The sequence below is a fragment of the Alligator mississippiensis genome, chromosome 7 (assembly GCF_030867095.1).
Source record: "Alligator mississippiensis isolate rAllMis1 chromosome 7, rAllMis1, whole genome shotgun sequence".
Classification (NCBI taxonomy): domain Eukaryota; kingdom Metazoa; phylum Chordata; order Crocodylia; family Alligatoridae; genus Alligator; species Alligator mississippiensis.
The window spans coordinates 3,773,531-3,791,024 of NC_081830.1; the positions used below are offsets into that span (position 1 = coordinate 3,773,531).

Here is a 17,494-nt window from a genome sequence, read left to right on the forward strand (position 1 = left end):
GTCCCCCAGATAGTCTTCCAACCTGGTAATCTCATCTCAGAGCAACCCAGAAGCCCATCTAGCTTGATAAACCCGCTAGGCCAGACCCATGCACCCATCCAGAGCAGTATCTCACTGAATCAGTGTCCCCTAATAAGTCCATATTGCCTGGAATTCAGCCCCTATAAGATGCAGGGGTCCATGCTTGATCTGAGATGCAGCCTCCCTATCCAGTACCACCATCCAGAATCAGATGCACAGCCAGCCAGCCCAGAAGCCCCGCTGCTCAAACCCATGAGTCTATCCAGCTCAGCTTCCACCAGGCCTGTTGTTTGGTTTCCCCTTCCAGCTTGCAGATCAGACTCGTCGCTGTGATCAGGGTTTGTGCAGCACCTGATGCAATAGGGGCTTTGCCCCTGGTTGGCTTCTGGGCAGTACTCAGGATAGTGGGAGCCTGGACTTGAATCTATCAGCTGGTTTCGATAGCTGTAGCCTGGGTGCAGCTCGTGGTGGTAATATTAAGAGAGCTGGTGGTTGGATGTGCCGGGTGCTGTACCAGTACATATAAGGGAGGGCAGAGGCAAGACAGCAGGGCATAGGACCTCCCCTTCTCAACCTGCCATGGTCACTTGTGCAAGGCAGGGTCCCTGAGGAGACAGTGGCTTGGGGGTGGACACTGAGCTAGGGGGTAGCTGGGCAGGGGAGCTGCGCACATAGCTGGGGCAGCAGTCCCTGAGTTAGGATTCCCTGGTAGGCTCTGCATCTGCAGAGTGAGTCCCTGGACTGGGGGTTTTAGGGAGTCCATAATGTCCAAGGGGGAAATGCTGGAGCAGTTGTAGCATCGGCAGGGATGCATCACTTCCCTAGACCTGGCAGTCTAGGTGTGGCAGGGACTGAATGATTCTGGGTACCTAAAGTGTGCAGAGGCTGTCCCATCCTTTTGGCCTGCTGGGAGTCTGTCTGGCCTGTAAATTAGGCCAGAGAAGCCCCATATATAAGTGTTCCCACGAGGGGATCTAATCCTGTAGAAAGCAATTCTTCCTCAAGCTGCAAAAGCAGCGGTCATTTCCCAGGAAGCACACACAAGCTCCCCTGGCAGGTGGAGGGGAGGGGAGATTTGGGGTTTGTTTTTGTTTTTGTTTTCGTTTTTATCTTTATTTCCAGTTTCAACTTTTCTACAAGAAAAGAATAAAAAAAATAGAGAACTCTACAGATCGTCAAGGCAACTATCTTCACAGAGACAAGGCCCCGGCATCGACTTGCCACAGAGATGAGAGCAGAGCACTGGTGATCATGGAGACAAGGTCATGGCATGGATTGGCGTGGGTGGGGGACCACACCAATCATCACGGTGACCGCTATGGCAAACATTGCCCTGGAAATGAGGACCCGGCAATGATCAGCATGCGGATGAGGCCACGGCCCTGCTGATCGTGGAGTTGAGACCATAGCACTGATGGCCACAGAGACCACGCTGCAGCATGAATTCCACGGGTGGACACGCACCCATGCATGGAAACCGCAGGCACACCCCGTCCTGTGGCACAGAGGCCTGAGACAGACCCCTTCTTCATGCCACGTATCCCCAGATGGACCCCTTCCTGTGGCATAGAGACCACAGACACTCATCCCATGGCCCGGGTGCTCCTGTACAGGTCTGTCTGTGCACAGGAGGCCTGGTGCACCTATGAGCCCACAGCTTGGAGATGCATGGACCCATGACCTGCCCATTCCTGGTGCCAGAAACACTGGTACCAACAACAGAATCAGTTATAGACACCAGAACAATAAAATGCAGCTCCTGGGGGCAAACCCCCCTGCAGGGGCAGGGCGCAGAGCACCCGGGAACAGCCCCCGCGAACCAGCCAGGTGGAGAGGTCCAGGAGGTATGGGGGACTCTACCCCAAACGCTGGACTCCCCCATGGCCCTGGGTATGCCTTTCTGGGGCTTTCCCCTCCCCATGGCTCATTGCTGCCCTGGCACGCCTCTACCTTTCTCCTAGAGAGCTCCCCTCCCTGCCTGACTGCTGTTAGTTTAACCTCTACACTATGGCCCCTGCCTCCACCTGGCACCCTATGGGGGGTAGAGTGGGTTGGGTTTCTTCTGCTCCTGGGCACTAGGTCTCTAGGCCCCGTGAAGGGCAGCAGGATGCCCTGCTCACCGCTCCATCACTCAGCCCAGCCTCAAGCCTGTCCCAGCCCCTGCTCTTCCTGCGTCTCGCCTGGTCCCATGGCTAGGGGGGCTCTGTGGGATGGTGGGGTTTCCCCTCGGTGTGTGGCACTCGGTGGCTCTTCCCCAAGTCCCGGTCCCTCATCGGGATGCTTCAGGAGCTGTTCCTCGTCCCTCCCCGAGCTGGGGGGGCCCAGGAGCGCTGACCCCTCAGTGGGCAGTCCTAGCTCACTGTTGACCTCCTCGTGGGCACAGGACCTGGAGGAGGGCGCTACAGTGGGGCGGCGCCCTCGGGCCTTGCGGCTGTGATGCACCTGGAGGTGCAGGGCCATCAGCTCAGGTGCCGAGGTGGCAAAAGGGCAGAAGAGGCAGCGATGCAGAGTGGACGCGCCCTCCAGCGCCGGCCGCAGCGAGAGGTCCAGCGGCTCAAAGTCGGCCCTACCGTTCCGTAGCACTGGGTTAGCGCAGGCCCCTTTTCGGCCACCGCGCTCGTGACTGGCACCCCAGGCCTGTGGCAGAAAGATGCCCTGGTACTTGTCAGCTGCTTGCAGGGGAAGGTAGGGCGATGCCTTGGCTGTGGCACGGCCCCGTAGCTCTGGGGGACCACCAGCGCTAGCGTTGGCACTCTTCTGCTCTCGGTGGTGGCGTTGCAGGTGGTACTTGAGGGAGCCGGACTGTGTGCCGGCGTAGTCACAGTGGGGACACTTGTACGGACGCTCGCCTGCCAGGAGAGAAGGGAGAGGTCAAGGTGAGATCTGGGAGCCCAGACGGGCAGACACAGAGCCAGCCAAAGCACGTCGGGGAGCCTTCAATAGGCCCTGGAGGTCCTTTTGGTTTTTAGCCACAAACTGGGAAAGTCTAAAACATTATCTATCCTTTTTTGGCGAAGTTTTCATATGCACAGAGGCTGCTAGTTTGCATTCAGCCCTGGGGTGCCTTCCATGCCTCTGGTTTCCACCCCTCTCCCAGGCTGTCCCGGTCCCTGGGGAAGGCCAGGACCCTGCTCCCCCTGCCCCAGCACTCAGCTCACCCGTGTGGACACGCAGATGCACTTTGAGGTGGTGGGAGGAGCGGAAGGATTTGCCACAGTACGGACAGTCCTTGCCAGAGATGCTGCGCCCCCCCTCTGGGCGCAGAGGTCCCAAGCACAGCCTGGTCTCTTCTGGAAAGACGGGAGAGGAGACAGCAGTGAGTCACACCAAAGGGACCTCAGCAAAGGAGGTGACTCAGGAATGGAGGGGTTTCAGGGATATATTTGAGGCTGGGGGTGCTCAGAGATCCAGTCTGAGGGGTACAGATTAGGGGGTGACGGTGGGTCTCGGAAGTAGGTGTAGGGGGCACGGAGGCTCAGGGGTGAGTCTGGGATCAGGGGCCCGTGCTGGAGGTACAAAGTTTGGAGGGGGAAGTTCTGGGGTCGGGGGTCTCGTGGGTACACACTGGGGGTAGGCAATGGATATCCCAAGCCCTAGACTCACCCTGTTTCCCTGGGCTGGGCAGGGCCGTGGCCCCGGCTGTCCCCACGCTGGAGGCGCCCCTGCTGTCCGTGGCGAGCCCATGTCCCGCCGCAGCATGGAGTGAGGCCAGTGCTCCCAGCACCTGGCCCCTGGCCCACTCCCCGTCCTGGTGGCTCCGGCTGTGCAGAGCCATCTGCTGGTGGCTGGCAAAGGCTCGGGCACAATCTGGGCAGCGGTGTCCCCCGTCCACACCAGGGCTGCCCTCCTTCCCTGCCTCCTTGCCCCTGGGGCGCCACTGGCGCTCCCGCTCCCCCCACATCTGGGCTGCCGCTTCTTGACTGCTTTCCACTGCCCGGGCAGTGGCGTGAAGCCGCTCAGCACAGCTGGCATCACCTGGCGGGCGCAGCTCGACGTAGCCAAGGAAGGAGCTGGCCTCAGCCTTGTCAGCAGTAACAGGTGGCAGGAAGGTGGGGTAGAGCGCCTCGTAGCCCAGCAGCAGCCCCCCCGGCACCTCCGGCACGGCTCCCCGCTCGCCCTTGAGGCCCAGCTTGCTGAGGTGCACCTTCATGTGGTTCTTGAGGAACCACGGCTCCTTGAAGCAGCGGGCGCACACGGGGCACTTGTGATCGAAAGAGTCTTTGTGCTTGCGCATGTGGCCCTTGAGGAACCACGACTGGGTGAAGGCTTGCCCACACACCTGGCACCGAAACTCAGCAGGTGCTGGCGCCGGCGCCGGAGCTGGAGCAGGAGCCGCAGGAGGCGAGGGTGCGGGGGCCGGTGCCTGGGGAGCCCCATGAGCCTCCTGCCCGTGCCGCTGCAGCTCGCCTTCCTGGGCTGCGGCAAAGGGGCACTGCCCGCACTTGTAGGGCTGGTGGAGTATGCGGAGGTGGCGCTCCCGCTCCCCGGGCGTCCGGAATTTGCCCTTGCAGAAGGGGCAGCGGAAGCCAGGGGGCAGCGGCGGGGGCGGCGGGGGGAGAGGCTGGGGTGCCGGGGGTGGAGGCGCGGGGGGCGGGGGAGGCTCTTCTTCCTCCTCCTCTTCTTCCTCCTCCTCCTCACCCTCGCTGGCAGCTGATGGGCCCCGCCGCAGCAGTGCCCGCTCTTCCAGCTCCAGCACCAGGCGGCTCTGGTGGCTGAGGCGGGCGTGGGCATTGGGGTGGTGGGAGCGCAGGTGGAGACGCAGAAGGCTGCGCTGGGCAGCCCGGTGGCCGCAGTAGGGGCAGGTGAAGAAGGGGGTCTCGCCAGCGTGGATGCGGGTGTGCAGGGCCAGGATGCTGTTGAAGCGGAATCGCTTCCCGCACACGGCGCAGGGGAACGGCCGAGCCTTGCGCCCGGCCCCGGGGGCCACCCCCAGCTCCGGCCCGTTGAAGTAGCGCTGCAGGTCCAGCTCCCCGTTGAAGGCAGGCTCATTCTCGCCGTCACCGGGGGGCACCTCCTCGGGCGACCCCTGGGCTGGCGGGGACAGGGGTTCCTGCAGGAGGGGGGGGGATGGAAGAGCTGCACAACTGGCAGGGCTGCTGGCCGTGGCTTTGTGTGGCGATTGCAATGGGGAATGCACTTCCTGTGAAGGGAGAAGAGCAAAGGGACAGCATTACAAAGACAGCTGGAGGACAACTCAGGTCTAGGAAGACCCCTTTCGCCCATCTCTCCATCCCTGGGGTAGATCCTTGAGACCAACCAAGCATGTCCCTGAGGATCAGCTACTTCCAATCAACACTTCAAGTGCCCCTCAGTCCCAAACAGCAGAGACTCCCCATGCCTGAAAAAGGGTGATTGCACCCGAAAGCTTACAAAGAACTTTTTTCCAACTACTCAGCTGGTCTAATAAAAGATAGCACATCTACCCAAAGAAACTTGCCTGCCTCAATCCCAAACACGCTTGATAGCTAGCTGCGGCCTGCAGGCTGCCATGGAAGCATATTGATTTGGGACAATAACTGTGCCATCAAGTGGGGCGCAAGTTCAACATTTAAACCTGTTTCCTGGACTATAAATTCCCTCCAGAAATTTAGGGCATGTCAAACACTCTTTTGTGGCTGATGGCCCCTTCTCTGCTACCAAACAGGCATCTATGTGGACTTTAAGTTCCTCCTTGCAAGTCTATCCTGCTATTCAAGTTCTTAAAATCCACCTTGCATCTCCTTTTGTCAGACACCATTTGCTGAGTAAGGAGGAGGAGAACCACCCCAACTTTTGCACTGACCATTTTTGGGGGACTGGAAGAGGCCTGTCTGTTCACTTATGTGCCTAGGAGTTGGACCAGGATCTGGCCCCACATTTTGTTTCAATTCCAATCATTTAATTTTTGTTTAGATATCTAGCAAAATCGACAAAGCTCAACAATTTCAGGTTCTCTTTTTTAAAAATCTTCTTATCTCACTGAAAACGTGGCGGTCACTGTCTTCCCAGAGAAAGCTTGGGCTCTGATCAAATCAGCGGGCTTCAATGAGATGCCATTTGGTTGAAAAATTCCCAGACAGGCAACACCTCGAGGCAGGCAGTTCCACTGGCCAACACCATGCAAGGAGAGTGAAAATGGCCTACCAGCGTCTACAATTTTTTCCTGTCCTTATATAATGTCTCCTTTGGCCTTGTGTGGAGAAAAAGGGAAGCCAGCACCTGCTGGTCTCCTTCTCTGGACCAGCCGATATTTAATGGCCTTTACCCCAGCTCCTTTCATCAGAGAAAAGAGCCTTTCCTGTCTCAATCTGTCCACATGGCAGTACAAGACCACGATAGGTCTCATGGCTGTTCTCGAAATCTCCACCAACCAGCCCATGCAGTAGGGAAAGGCACTCACCTCCATGGTAGCAGTGATCACATACTTCAGTCCTGTTATCTGGCGCAAGGGGCTGCCAGCAGCCTACGGTTGGGCCTGGCATCAGACACCACAGGGAAGAACAAGGGTTGCAAAAGAAAAAGATAGAACTGCTCAGACTGGGGAGTGCAGTGCACAGAGGTTATCCACACCCGACACCTGCCTTGCAGAGATTCACACATGCCACGCCACCACACAGGGATTAACGCCTGACACCCGCATTGCACACAGATACATGCCCAGCACCTGCACCCAGTCTGAGCACACACCTTGGTTCAGGACCCTCAGGGGACTTATGCACTGCTCTGCTTTGTTCCTACGTCATGATCGGGCTTAAATGTGAGATCACCAGTGAGTTGCTCAGACTGGAAGCAGAACTGTAGGGACTGGGGACACATTCAGGCCAAAAAAGCAAGGTGCCTAGGAGAGGTTTGGGCAGCTAAGAGGCTTTTCTTGAATAACAGCTTTGCACCTAGATTCCCAAGTCCTATTTTATGCACCAACATCCCCTGCTGGTTCCAGCTCCTAGCCTTTGGCTTGTCTCCCTGCCTCCGCCACTGAGTTCCTATGCACAGCTGAGCAAGTCACTTAATCCAACCTTTGTAGCCATGGTGGTCTTTCTTTTCCAGGGGCCTGATTTGAAACACCCACCATCTTATATGCAGAAGTGTAGAGCTCTCCCAGCTGCAGGTAAGACTGGGAGTTGTGCAATGAACAACTGGAATGGTGTAAAATGCTTAGTTCTTTGAAAAATCATTAAATTGCAGAGTTAGAACGGACCTCAAGCATCATCTCATTCAGTTCCCCACACAGAGACAGAAGGCTCTGGGCCTAAACCATCCCAGACAGATGCCTGTCCAGCATCTTGTTGGAAACCTCCAAAGAACCAGATGCCATCCCTTCCTGTGTTGGCTTGCTCCATTCTCCTACTGCTCTTGCTTTTCGGGAGTTTTTCCTGAGATTTGATTCAGATCGGTCTAAACTCATTGCTTTAAGTCCTGCACTTTGTGTCAAGGGAAAACAGTTGTCTCCCTTGTCTGCCTAGCAGCCTTGCAAACATTTGGAAACTGCAGTTGTACCTCCCCCCACCCCTTTAATTTCCTTTTCTCCAGGCTAAACATGCCTGCTTTTCTCCACCTTTCCTCAAACAGCCTGTGTGCCAGTCCCTGTATTACCTTTGATCCTTGCTTTTGGACTCTCTCCAGTTTCTCTATGGCTTTCTTAAAATGCTGTGTCTTGAACTGGTCACCGTACAACAACTGAAGCCTAAGCAGCCCTGAGATGCTATCACTTCCCTTGTTCTGCATACAGTGCTGCTGTTAAAGTCGCCCAAAACTGCAGCTGCATTTTTGACAGCACTGTATTGCTGATTCACGCTGATTTTATGATCTCCCTTAGCCTTTGCATGCTTCCCCACAGGACCACTGCAGAGCCAATATGACTGCCTTCTGTCCTTTTGCATTTGTTTTAGTCAAATTTCATGTTGTCATCTAAAGCCCAGCTCTCCAATCTGTCAAGAGGCTTTTGACTGCTCATCCTAGCCTCTCAAGTGTTTACAGCTCCTCCTAGGTTTGTGTCATCTGCAGATTTTATTAGGAAGCTCTCTATTCCTGCCTCCACGTCTTCGATAAAAAATGTTAAGCAGCACCAGCTCAGAATAGACCCTAGTGAAACCCTGCTTGAAACCTCTTGCCTTTCTGACATCAGTCCATTTATAGTTGTTGTAGTTGTTCAGGTAATTATACATCCACCTAATAGTGCCCATAATTCTGTCCAGCCCACATTTCTACAGTTTACTTTTGAAAATGTCATGTTGGACTGTGTCAAAAGCTTTACTAGTGTCCAGGTAGATGATGGCCCCCTGCATTTCCTCCCGTCCACCAAACTACTGACCCTGCCTTTCATGACATTGCAATGGCTATGAGATGTCCACAGCCAGTTTCTTCAGCTTCCTATGAAGTTTGTCAGGTGCTGCTGTCTTAAATCCATGCTAATTTGTTGACAGCTCTTTGATGTGCTTGTTACTGATTATGATCTGCAACTCTTTCACTTTTTTATACTCATTTTGTTAGCTCTCAGGTCAGTGGATTTTTGTGCCTGAAGAAATCAGACGAAAAGCATCTCAAATTATGGACAGAATATGCAGGGAATGGAAGATCCTGGCTGTTTAAATGCCCAAACGGTCAGGGCTTGAGTTGCGAAATATATTGTCCTGGAAATAAAAACCTCATCCTCTGTAAGCTGGGCAAAGATTTTTTTTGGCCAAAGCTTTTTCCTCTGTATAAAATGGAGTGTCAAAATAATGTATTTTTTTCACAGGAAACTGTCAAGGACACATTGGTTTGATTTGGTTTGGTCTGGTTTTCTTGGAGACATTCACAACAAGGATCTCAGTCCATCCTGAAATGTTCTTTACGCTTCCTTTTTTTTGAAAACATGCACATTTTCAAAATTAGCAATTGAAAAATTCAGAGGTCTGTTCCCCCACCCTCCCCCTTCAGTGTTGCTACTGAATATTACGGCATGGATGATGTCCCAAGGTATTTTATCCTCTTTAATGTCTCATTCTTTGTTTTCCAGTTGGAAAAATTACAGAGCAGCAAATAGAAAAGGAAAGTTGGCTCTTCTGTTACTCTGGTACGTTGCCAAAATCAGAGAAGTTTTGAAAATGTACACAGTGAAAAAAGGAAGAAGCAGGGAAAACAACAGAGCCACCAAATGACTTTCATCCTATTGCTTTTTGATGGGAGAACCAAAAGAAGAATAAGGGGTGGGAAAACAAGCTTTTAAAATGTGAATCCGTTTCCAGTTGTTGAATAAGAAAAGAATACAAATACATCCATTTGAAATGAAATGGGAACTTTAATGCTGCCCCAAAATTCATTTCATTTTCCAATTTCTCTGTGAAAATTTTAGAAAATGCTGACTTCTGATTTAAAATATTTGGTGTGAATCATCTGGGAGTAGCTCACACTTTAATATTAGTGCTTGGATTATTTCAGCGCTATGATTGTTCCACAGAGATGTTCAGCTCAACCTCACTGGTCTGCACCCAGCCCGGCCTAGAAGAATAACCATTTCCCCCTTCTTATAGCTGTTTGGTGGCTCACCTATGAGATGAGTTTGCTAGACCTGAATTTCCCAAATAATAAAAATTCCCTCCACACTTTCCAATATTTCATTTATTTTTCAGATGCCTCCTAGTCTCACCCCTAGCCAAAAGGCCAAGGAGCAAGCTGGAGGGAAAGAGCAGCCTCCCACTATGTAATCGAAATCCTTGCATTTGGAGGCATTTGTAAATTCTTGCAGGGGCTAGCCTGCCTACACTACACTGCAAAGAGCAGGCCTTCATCCTCTAACTACACAGAGTCATTCAAGGCCAGGAAGAAGGGTCTCTCTCCTGCCAGGTAAATAAAACCATATGGGCTGAAAACCACCTCATGGTAGTATGGTGATACACCCCCTGCCAGTAAGTCCAAGAGCTGCCCAGGCAACTGAATCACCCCATGGGTGAGACCCTGCCCAGGTGCCAGTGAGCCATGGTGCGAGGAAGTAGGAAAGGTAGATCACACCCTCACTGTCCTGTCCATGCACAGACAGCATCATGCTACAGGGCTGCACAGCACAAACTCCACATTTCCTTTAAAGCCAGAATTTGTTATATGACCACGGGCTGCAAGCATGAATATTAGCTGACTGATGGATTTGCAAAACAACCATCCTGCACAGAGGTTGGTGGCTGGCTGTGTTGGTATCTCTTGTTGTTGATAACTCTGCTGTGGTGAGCCTGTCCTCAACATGGCATAGATAATCAAGGGAATGTAGACTATCCAGAGCCTTGGTGGCTGAGAGTGTGCATGGCACACCATGGCATGGCATGGCATGCCAACTCCCAATCTGGCATGACCTGGGAGTCTCCAAGGTTAACATTTATGCTGGTGTAACTAGAATTACACAGGAAGCAGATGGACAATGCAAACGCCAAAATCAGGGTAACTTCACCCTGTTCACTGCAGAATTATCCCCGAAAGAATCCCCGATTCCTTCAAGGGTAAAACTCTTCTGAAGTACCAGTGTAAGTGTAATCTGGCCAAACCCATCCCAGAGTAGCCATTGGCTCAAGTCAAACAGGCTATTTCCTGCTCCCTGGGTGGGTCTACATGTGCATGTACTGCGCAGTAACTTAGCACGTAGTAAGCGGTTTTTATGGGGCCGTCTACACATGCAGGCGTTACAGCTCAGTAACACTGTGTGTGGACTAACTTGGGACTAAAGTTAGTCCCGAGTCAGTCCACACACGCAGGGTTATTGCGCAGTAAGGCGTCTACATGTGCCTTACTGTGCAGTAACTATTTGGACATAAATTTGCTACCTGCATCATGCAGGTAGCTAACTTACACCTAAGTTGGCATAAGTCGCCATAGTTACTGCGTAGTACGGGCACACATGTGTAGACACACACCTGTACCGTGCAGCAATTTTTTATTACTGTGGAGTAACCTATAACTGCATGTGTAGACGTGTCCCCTGGGAAGTACTCATAGCTGCCCGCTCTGTGAGCTGCCCCAGAAGAATTCCTGCTCCTGGCATAATGTATGTCGTGGTACAGAACTGCTGTAAGTTACATCAGGGTATGCATTCATCTGTCCATGCCCTCGTTAGCCCTATATTTAATTAGGCCATAGAACGGTGGAAAGTCTTGAACAGCCTGTCTTAAGATAGTGGTGCTTTGGATTTATTTCATAGCCTGGTATCAGAGTACTCACCAGGTGGGAAAGACAGATTTCAATCTCCTTGGGCAAAGGAGGTCATCAAGGTCTACTCATCCACCTCCTTGGGTGAGTATTAGACAACCAGAAGGCTGTGAGATGAAAGGGGAGAGCTCCTCTGTCCCCAGCCTTGTTTGGTTAGAAGGGCCTGACTCGGACTCACGGTTCTGGATCCTGTGGAAAGAGCGGCCTCCTTCCAGCCTGGAGCTGGCCATCTCTTCCCTATTGACAAAGTTAGTGGATCCTTACTCAGTGCTGGCTGCTGACAGTCCCTAACACTGTCGAGGAAGACCAGGTCCCAAAATTCAGCCTGTTAATTTTACTTGGTATTTGAACATTGGTTACCATAACACTTGGGGTGCCCAAGTCTATTCCTAGCTGCAGCCCATAGCTGCTTCCAGTGCTCACTGGAGATGAGAAGAAACAGGTGTTTCAATCTGTCAGCAAATTTGAAGAAGTTGGGCCAACATTTGTTTGGGGGGTGGGGGCAGAAATGTTCATAACATCTAGTGAAATGAAAAGAAAATTGTTTCGGGTCAGGCTAGATGTTTGGCGTGGACAAAATCACAACCATTTAATTCCCACCACTGTCACTTTTTTGGAATTGTTTTAACAAATAAAATTAGAGGATATTTTGAAATGAAAAATCATTTTGAACCAAAAAAATAAAAAATAAAGAAGATAACTCCCAACATTTGATTTAAAAAATGTCAAAAACAAAACAATTTAATTTTTCAGATTTTTTAAGTTTAGATTTCATTCCCCAAAACAATTCAACAAAATGGGCACAACTTGGGGAAAGGTTTTGCTGTCACAAATCAGCATTTTGCAGTGCAAAAGGATTTGTACAAGGGTCATAGAGTCTTGTATGATGTTGCTGTATGTCATACAAGAGTCACAGAGCGCTGTTCTACAATCTGTGGGCCGCGGACCCCCGGGGGTCCACTGACTTTGTCTAAGAGGTCCGTGAAAGATGACTATAATCAATCAAATGTACGTGAATACCCACACACAATTCAAAAGGGTCTGCACCTCCATTCAAAAGTTTTTTAGGGGTCCGCAAACGAAAAAAAGTTGAAAACCACTGTCATTGAGAAGTAGACCTTCAGAGGTCAGCTAGAGGTCTTATTGAGCTCATGAACAGCCCCCAGCTCTTTCCAAAGACATGCCAGTTGTAGAACTCAACAACCTTTTCCAAGGAGCTTAGGTCCTTGGTCCCATTTCACAGCTGGAGAACCTGAGGAATGGGAAGTGTCTTGCCCCCAGTCACGCAACAGCTCAAGGGTACACGCAGGAAATGCATCAAGGTCTCCGGAGGGTCAGTGCATTACTTTGGCCATGCACCCATTGGGATCCCTTAGGAGCATCTGAACAACTCAGTCACCTATTTGTTTGCGTTAAAAATAGGAACAGAGATGAGCAACACTAGTTAGGGTCAGAGCTGAGGTATGTTTGACCCAGCATCAGGTCAAGTGAGTGGCAGCAGGGATGGCTCATTTGCCCCCAGCTGAGGTCTCAGCCTGCTCTCCAGGATCAACCACCCCTCTGCGGAAGCAGAGCACTGGGCTTATTGGACCGGTTACAGCTCTGGGTGCTATCATGACCCCCAGGCCTGTCCAGCTAAGCTCCTTTGCTAAGCTCCTAGCCTCAACCACAGCCAGCAGCAATGAGTTTCACAAGCAATGCTGTACAGAGAGAGGGAGCATTTCCCCCCAGGGTCTCCAGCTGCCTTTCCATCTCACATGCCATCACCTTGGCCTTGCATGGTAAGATAGGGAGCCCAAGAGCTGCAGGTCTTCTTCTCTGGACCAACCAGCCTTTAACGGCTCTCACCCCTTCCCTCTCTTAGACGACACTGCATTTTCTGACTTTGTTTATATGGGGGTGCATTCCCTGCTTATTCTCCTGGCCATCTTGCACTGTCCTTGGGGAGACAGGGCCCTGCCTACAGCATCCAGCTGCAGAGAAAAACAGGGCCATAGTCTCCCTTTCAGTCACCTATGCATCTTGCCAGAGGTATAGGTCATAGAAAGCATAGAGAAGTAGGCTGGAAGAGATCTGCAACCCCACGCCTGAGGCAGGATCTTCCCTCTCCCAACCACCCTCTACAAATCCACTACACAGTCGACCCTCATACAGCCACAAGGCATAACACCTTTAAGTGCCACAGGTAAAGCAGGGGGACCACGGTGTCTGCAAAGGTTGTTAAAGTATGCACAACATGTTATATCAAAGCATGATTTAATGCTAGAGAGTTAGACCCACATTACCCACTAAAAGCACGTGGAGGGGAAGCTCGGGAGGGTGCAAGGAGCAGGAGACTCAGGCACCAGGCAGGCCACATAGAGGGGTTTCTTCCCCTTGCACAAGTGCCTTGGGAGGAAGGTGGTTCAGGCACACAGGGGTGGATGTGTGGGGCATCTGTGCCACTCATTGCCTGCCTGAGCCAGGACTGCTAGCCGGGCTGGGCCCCTGGTTCATTGTGCTTGCTGGACTAATTCATCTCCATGGTCTTGGAAACTCGCTTTTCCTGCCCCCAGGAGTCTTCCCATGGGAGGCTACAGTGGTGCCTGTTGCCTTCCTCTGGCCCTGTGCCCTCTCCCACTGCGGGGCATGTCTGTCCACCAAAAACTCCACGTGTGAAGGAGCTCTGGGGTTTTATCCTCGGGGGATAGCTTTGTTCCCGGCCCTGGCTTCCCTTCCGTGACAATGCCTGGGTACCTCTCTACTCCCTGGCAGTTGAGAGGAAGGGAGCAGCTCCCAGGGTGAGCTCCAGGCTCGAAGTCCTGGCTGCCTTGAGCATGTACCAGCAAAAGCAGGGAGGGGGAGGGAGGATGGCTTTAGCCCAAGGCGGTGCAGGCCGGAGATTTCTGGACTGCTGGAAAGCGGCCAGCTCTGAGCGCACACCTTAGCATCAAAGTTTGAATTGAAAGGGGGGCGTGGGTGGGGGGGACCCGCTCCCACCCGAGATCATGTCTCGCCAGCTGCGGCAAGAATCCCTGGCCAAAGGCCTGCCTCCCCTCCCCCACCGCCAGCCGTCCGTCTGTCCACATAAACTTCTGGGGCCTGGACAAAAGGGACGGAGAGAAAAAGGAGGCCTTTGGAGGCATCCCCCACTGCTGCTGAGTGCACGGCTGCCTGGCCCCCCTCACCCTGGGTCGCCAGGCCACACGGAGGGCTGCCCCCCCCAATCCCCACCCCACTCATGCTGGCGTGAGCGTCCCCCCCATACAAGGATGCCCAGACAAGGGCGGGATTGTCCCTGCCGGCCCCTTCCCAGCAGCCCAGGAGAACAAAAGGCTCCAGGAGAGGCAGCAGCGCCCGCCCCGGCTCCTTTGTGCCACTCGGTGTTTATGTAAAGCAGTGCATTCCAGACTGCACAGTGCATTCCTGCCCCCACCACCCCCCACCGCCCCACCACCCCCCACCCGGGGGCACAGGCCCCTTGGCCCCTGGGAAGCAGTGCCCCTCCCTGCCACCCGGTCCCCAGCTCCTCCAGCAACACAAAGGGCTACCCAGGGAAAACCCTTCTGCAATGAGGCTCAGGTGCATGGCCAAGCTTCCCCCCCCACCCTGGCCAGGCCCACAGGTGGGTCGAGGCCAAAGTTGGCTTACTTTTGCCCTCGCCCAGAGCACCCCCAAACAGCCGCCTCTTCCCCCGCTGCCCGCACGGCACCTGCTCCCAAGTTGGAAGCCGGGGGCGGGGGGGGAGGGGGACAGCTGGCACCCGGAAAACAGGGGGGACGGCACCGGCAGGGGAGGCGACGACAAGGGCTGCTACTCACGGGCCAGATGAGGCGACAGCTCGGGAACCCCCCGCACCAGCGCTGAGCTGGGAGAGACTGAGGTGAGCGGCGGGCGAGCGGCCGGCCTCCCCTTTTCATTGTATGGAGCAGGCATGCATGGAGCAATTTGCATTTTTGAAGCTTTTCATCGCTGCAGAAGCGGATCAAGAGGGATTCTCGTCCACCCCCCCCCCCCCCACCCCCCCTGCGCTCGTCTCCTGGCGCAAAATGGTGGCAAGGCTGGGAAGGTTGGGAGGGGGTCCCGGCACGGGAAGGCCAGATGGGGACAGGGGAGAGAGAGGGGGCATGGAGCCTGCTCCTCCAACTTGTACCCCCTTTGTGCAGATGAGGGGAGAGGAGGAGGAGGAGGCCGGACGTGGATCACGCTGTTAAGAGAGTAACTGGGGAGCAGAAGGACAGGAGGATGGCGCAGGGCAGGGGCTGCAGGCAGCATGGAGGAGACCCTGCAGACCCCCTGGGGTAGAGCGGGAACAGCAAAGGCCCTGTGCACCTGCTGTTGCAAAGCATGCTGGGCACGCAGCCCGGCACTGACCCCACATCTAGCCCCGGGCATCGCCTCCCCCTGGCCCCAGAGCAAACCTGCCCCCCTCCGGCCTCACCTGCCCTCTGCCCTAGCTCCCCCTGGGGAAATGCCCTCCACCCCACCTCATCGGCTTCCCAATGAAGCACAACCTGCCTGCCACGGCTCTGCTGACACAGCCACCACGTCCTAACCTCCTTGGAGGCGTGGAGCTGCCCCTCCATCCCCTAGAACCAGCACTGCTCCCGTGGCCCTACCTCCCCCTACCATGGCAGCAACACCCCCCAGGGAAAATGCCCTCGTGCACTGTCTCTCTTTGCACCAGCCCCAACCTTCCCTCACGAGGCACTGCCCTGACCCAGCCTGTCTTGCCCCTGCCCCACATCAACCTCCTCACACCTGATCCTGCCTCTCCAAAGTCCTCTGCCAGGCACAGGGCCCATGTCCCAGCATCCAGCCTGCTCCCAGGGCACTACCCCACCAACCCGGGGGTGCCTTTGGCTCTGTATAGATACAGAGCAATGCACCTTTGCTTCCCTGGAGCAGTCAGATGCTAGCTCATTAATGCATATTAGGTAATACACTCTGGAAATGCATCCCACTGGAAAAATCCTAACTTTGCTACCCTCCAATGGCACTTAGTACGTGCTATACTGCTTGGATGCTAGCATTTTCAGTTCATTTAACACATGCTAAGTGTAACGTGTGACAAGGCCCTCCATTTCTACCTCTGCTTCCTGGGAGTACACAAGTGTGGGTTAGTGGTAGCCATCTGTCGAGCAGGCAGGAGCTCCGGTGCTGGTGTTGCATATCCCCAGGAGGAGAAGAGGCTGCAGAGTAGAGCAGCAATGGCCATCCAGAGTGGAGGCTGCATGGAGATGAATAGAGTGAGTTGCCCAGGAAAGTTAAGGACTCTCCTTCCTTGGGGGTTTTTAAGATGAGGAATGGTAAGCAATGAGGATCCCACAGACCAAAGGGGCATGCATGTGAATGCTTCAGACACCTGCATGGTGCTCCATGACATGCTGATTATAGGGATGGAGGGATTCATGAGACACTGGCCCCTGGTGCTGGGCTGGTTGGTCATCATTATTTGTTGAGAAATGCTTCCCCATTACAGCCTATGGAAGGACGTTTGGGTGCTGTTGTTGGAAGCTGGACCCATGTCTAGGTGTTGCATTCAGGTGGGAATAGTCATTTCCCAGCCTGTGACACCTGGTACTATAGCAGGATAGAGCACGTCTCTTCACCGTGGTACCAGCAGAAGGTTATAGTGATTGACCAAAGGGAGCTTGGACCTTGGGGAGGGTTGAAGGTATTTGCAATGGGTGTTGGGAGAAGCCCAAATCCACAGAAAAGCCATGCAGCCTGGATTCCTAGTAAAAAAAATGGCTAAAGGACCCAAAACCAGAGCAGAGGGCCCAGCCAGCAGTGTTAGCCAGAATGCCCCCCATCCCAAGTACCAACCTACCTCTAGGGGCACTGCCCTGCTCCAGGCCTATCTCTTCTGTGGGGTGCCATGTGTGGTCCATGTGTGGAGAAAAGGCTGGGATGACTTTGGGCCTGTCTCGTCCTTGTGCTCACACCCAACTTCTGCTGAGGCTATTTGCTTCCTGATGTGGGGTCAGCTAAGGATAGGAAAGCAAAGAGGAAGGGAGAGCTTGAAGAGGGTTTCCCAGACGTTTTGTGGAGCAATTTGGTGGATGCAAGGTCCAGTCAAATGGGAGCAGGCACCATCTCACAAGAGCCCTGGCCCTGGCAGGACTCAATGCCAGTGTGAAATCTCAACCCTGGTGCCAGGAAGAGGCTGTACTGGCCCCGCAGTGACTGTCACAAGCCTCTGCCATGACACCAGAAATACACACTGGTAGGCTTGAGTCCCCATGATGCCTTGGTACATACCTAGACTTGCCAGGGGCAGGACATTTTTCTAGACCTCCATGGATGTGACCAGCCAGGTGTGCTGGGCACGGAGCAGGCA

General features: G+C 53.7%; 1 protein-coding gene across 2 annotated transcripts; it reads right to left on the reverse strand.

The window, feature by feature from the left end:
* Window positions 1-1,109: 1,109 nt before the first annotated feature.
* On the reverse strand, window positions 1,110-17,429 carry ZNF219 (zinc finger protein 219). Of its 2 annotated transcripts, XM_019484830.2 has the most exons (6): window positions 16,985-17,429; window positions 16,242-16,381; window positions 6,401-6,475; window positions 3,625-5,161; window positions 3,180-3,311; window positions 1,110-2,870 (listed from the first exon to the last, which is right to left on the reverse strand). In XM_019484830.2, exons 3-6 carry the CDS (start codon window positions 6,404-6,406, stop codon window positions 2,164-2,166), a joined length of 2,382 nt encoding a protein of 793 aa, XP_019340375.1. In that variant the 5' UTR covers window positions 6,407-6,475; window positions 16,242-16,381; window positions 16,985-17,429; the 3' UTR covers window positions 1,110-2,163. The 2 variants fall into 2 exon arrangements, with proteins under 2 accessions (XP_019340375.1, XP_019340473.1); XM_019484928.2 differs by lacking the exons at window positions 16,242-16,381; window positions 16,985-17,429 and adding an exon at window positions 14,973-15,470.
* Between the last annotated feature and the right edge of the window lie 65 nt (window positions 17,430-17,494).

Excerpts from the sequence above, each read along its gene's own strand:
- ZNF219 (XM_019484830.2), bottom strand. Across the intron at positions 3,312-3,624 it reads GCCCAGCCCAGGGAAACAGG|AAGAGACCAGGCTGTGCTTG; the intron begins GTGAGTCTAGGG and ends CCGTCTTTCCAG. Across the intron at positions 2,871-3,179 it reads GCATCTGCGTGTCCACACGG|GCGAGCGTCCGTACAAGTGT; the intron begins GTGAGCTGAGTG and ends CTCTCCTGGCAG.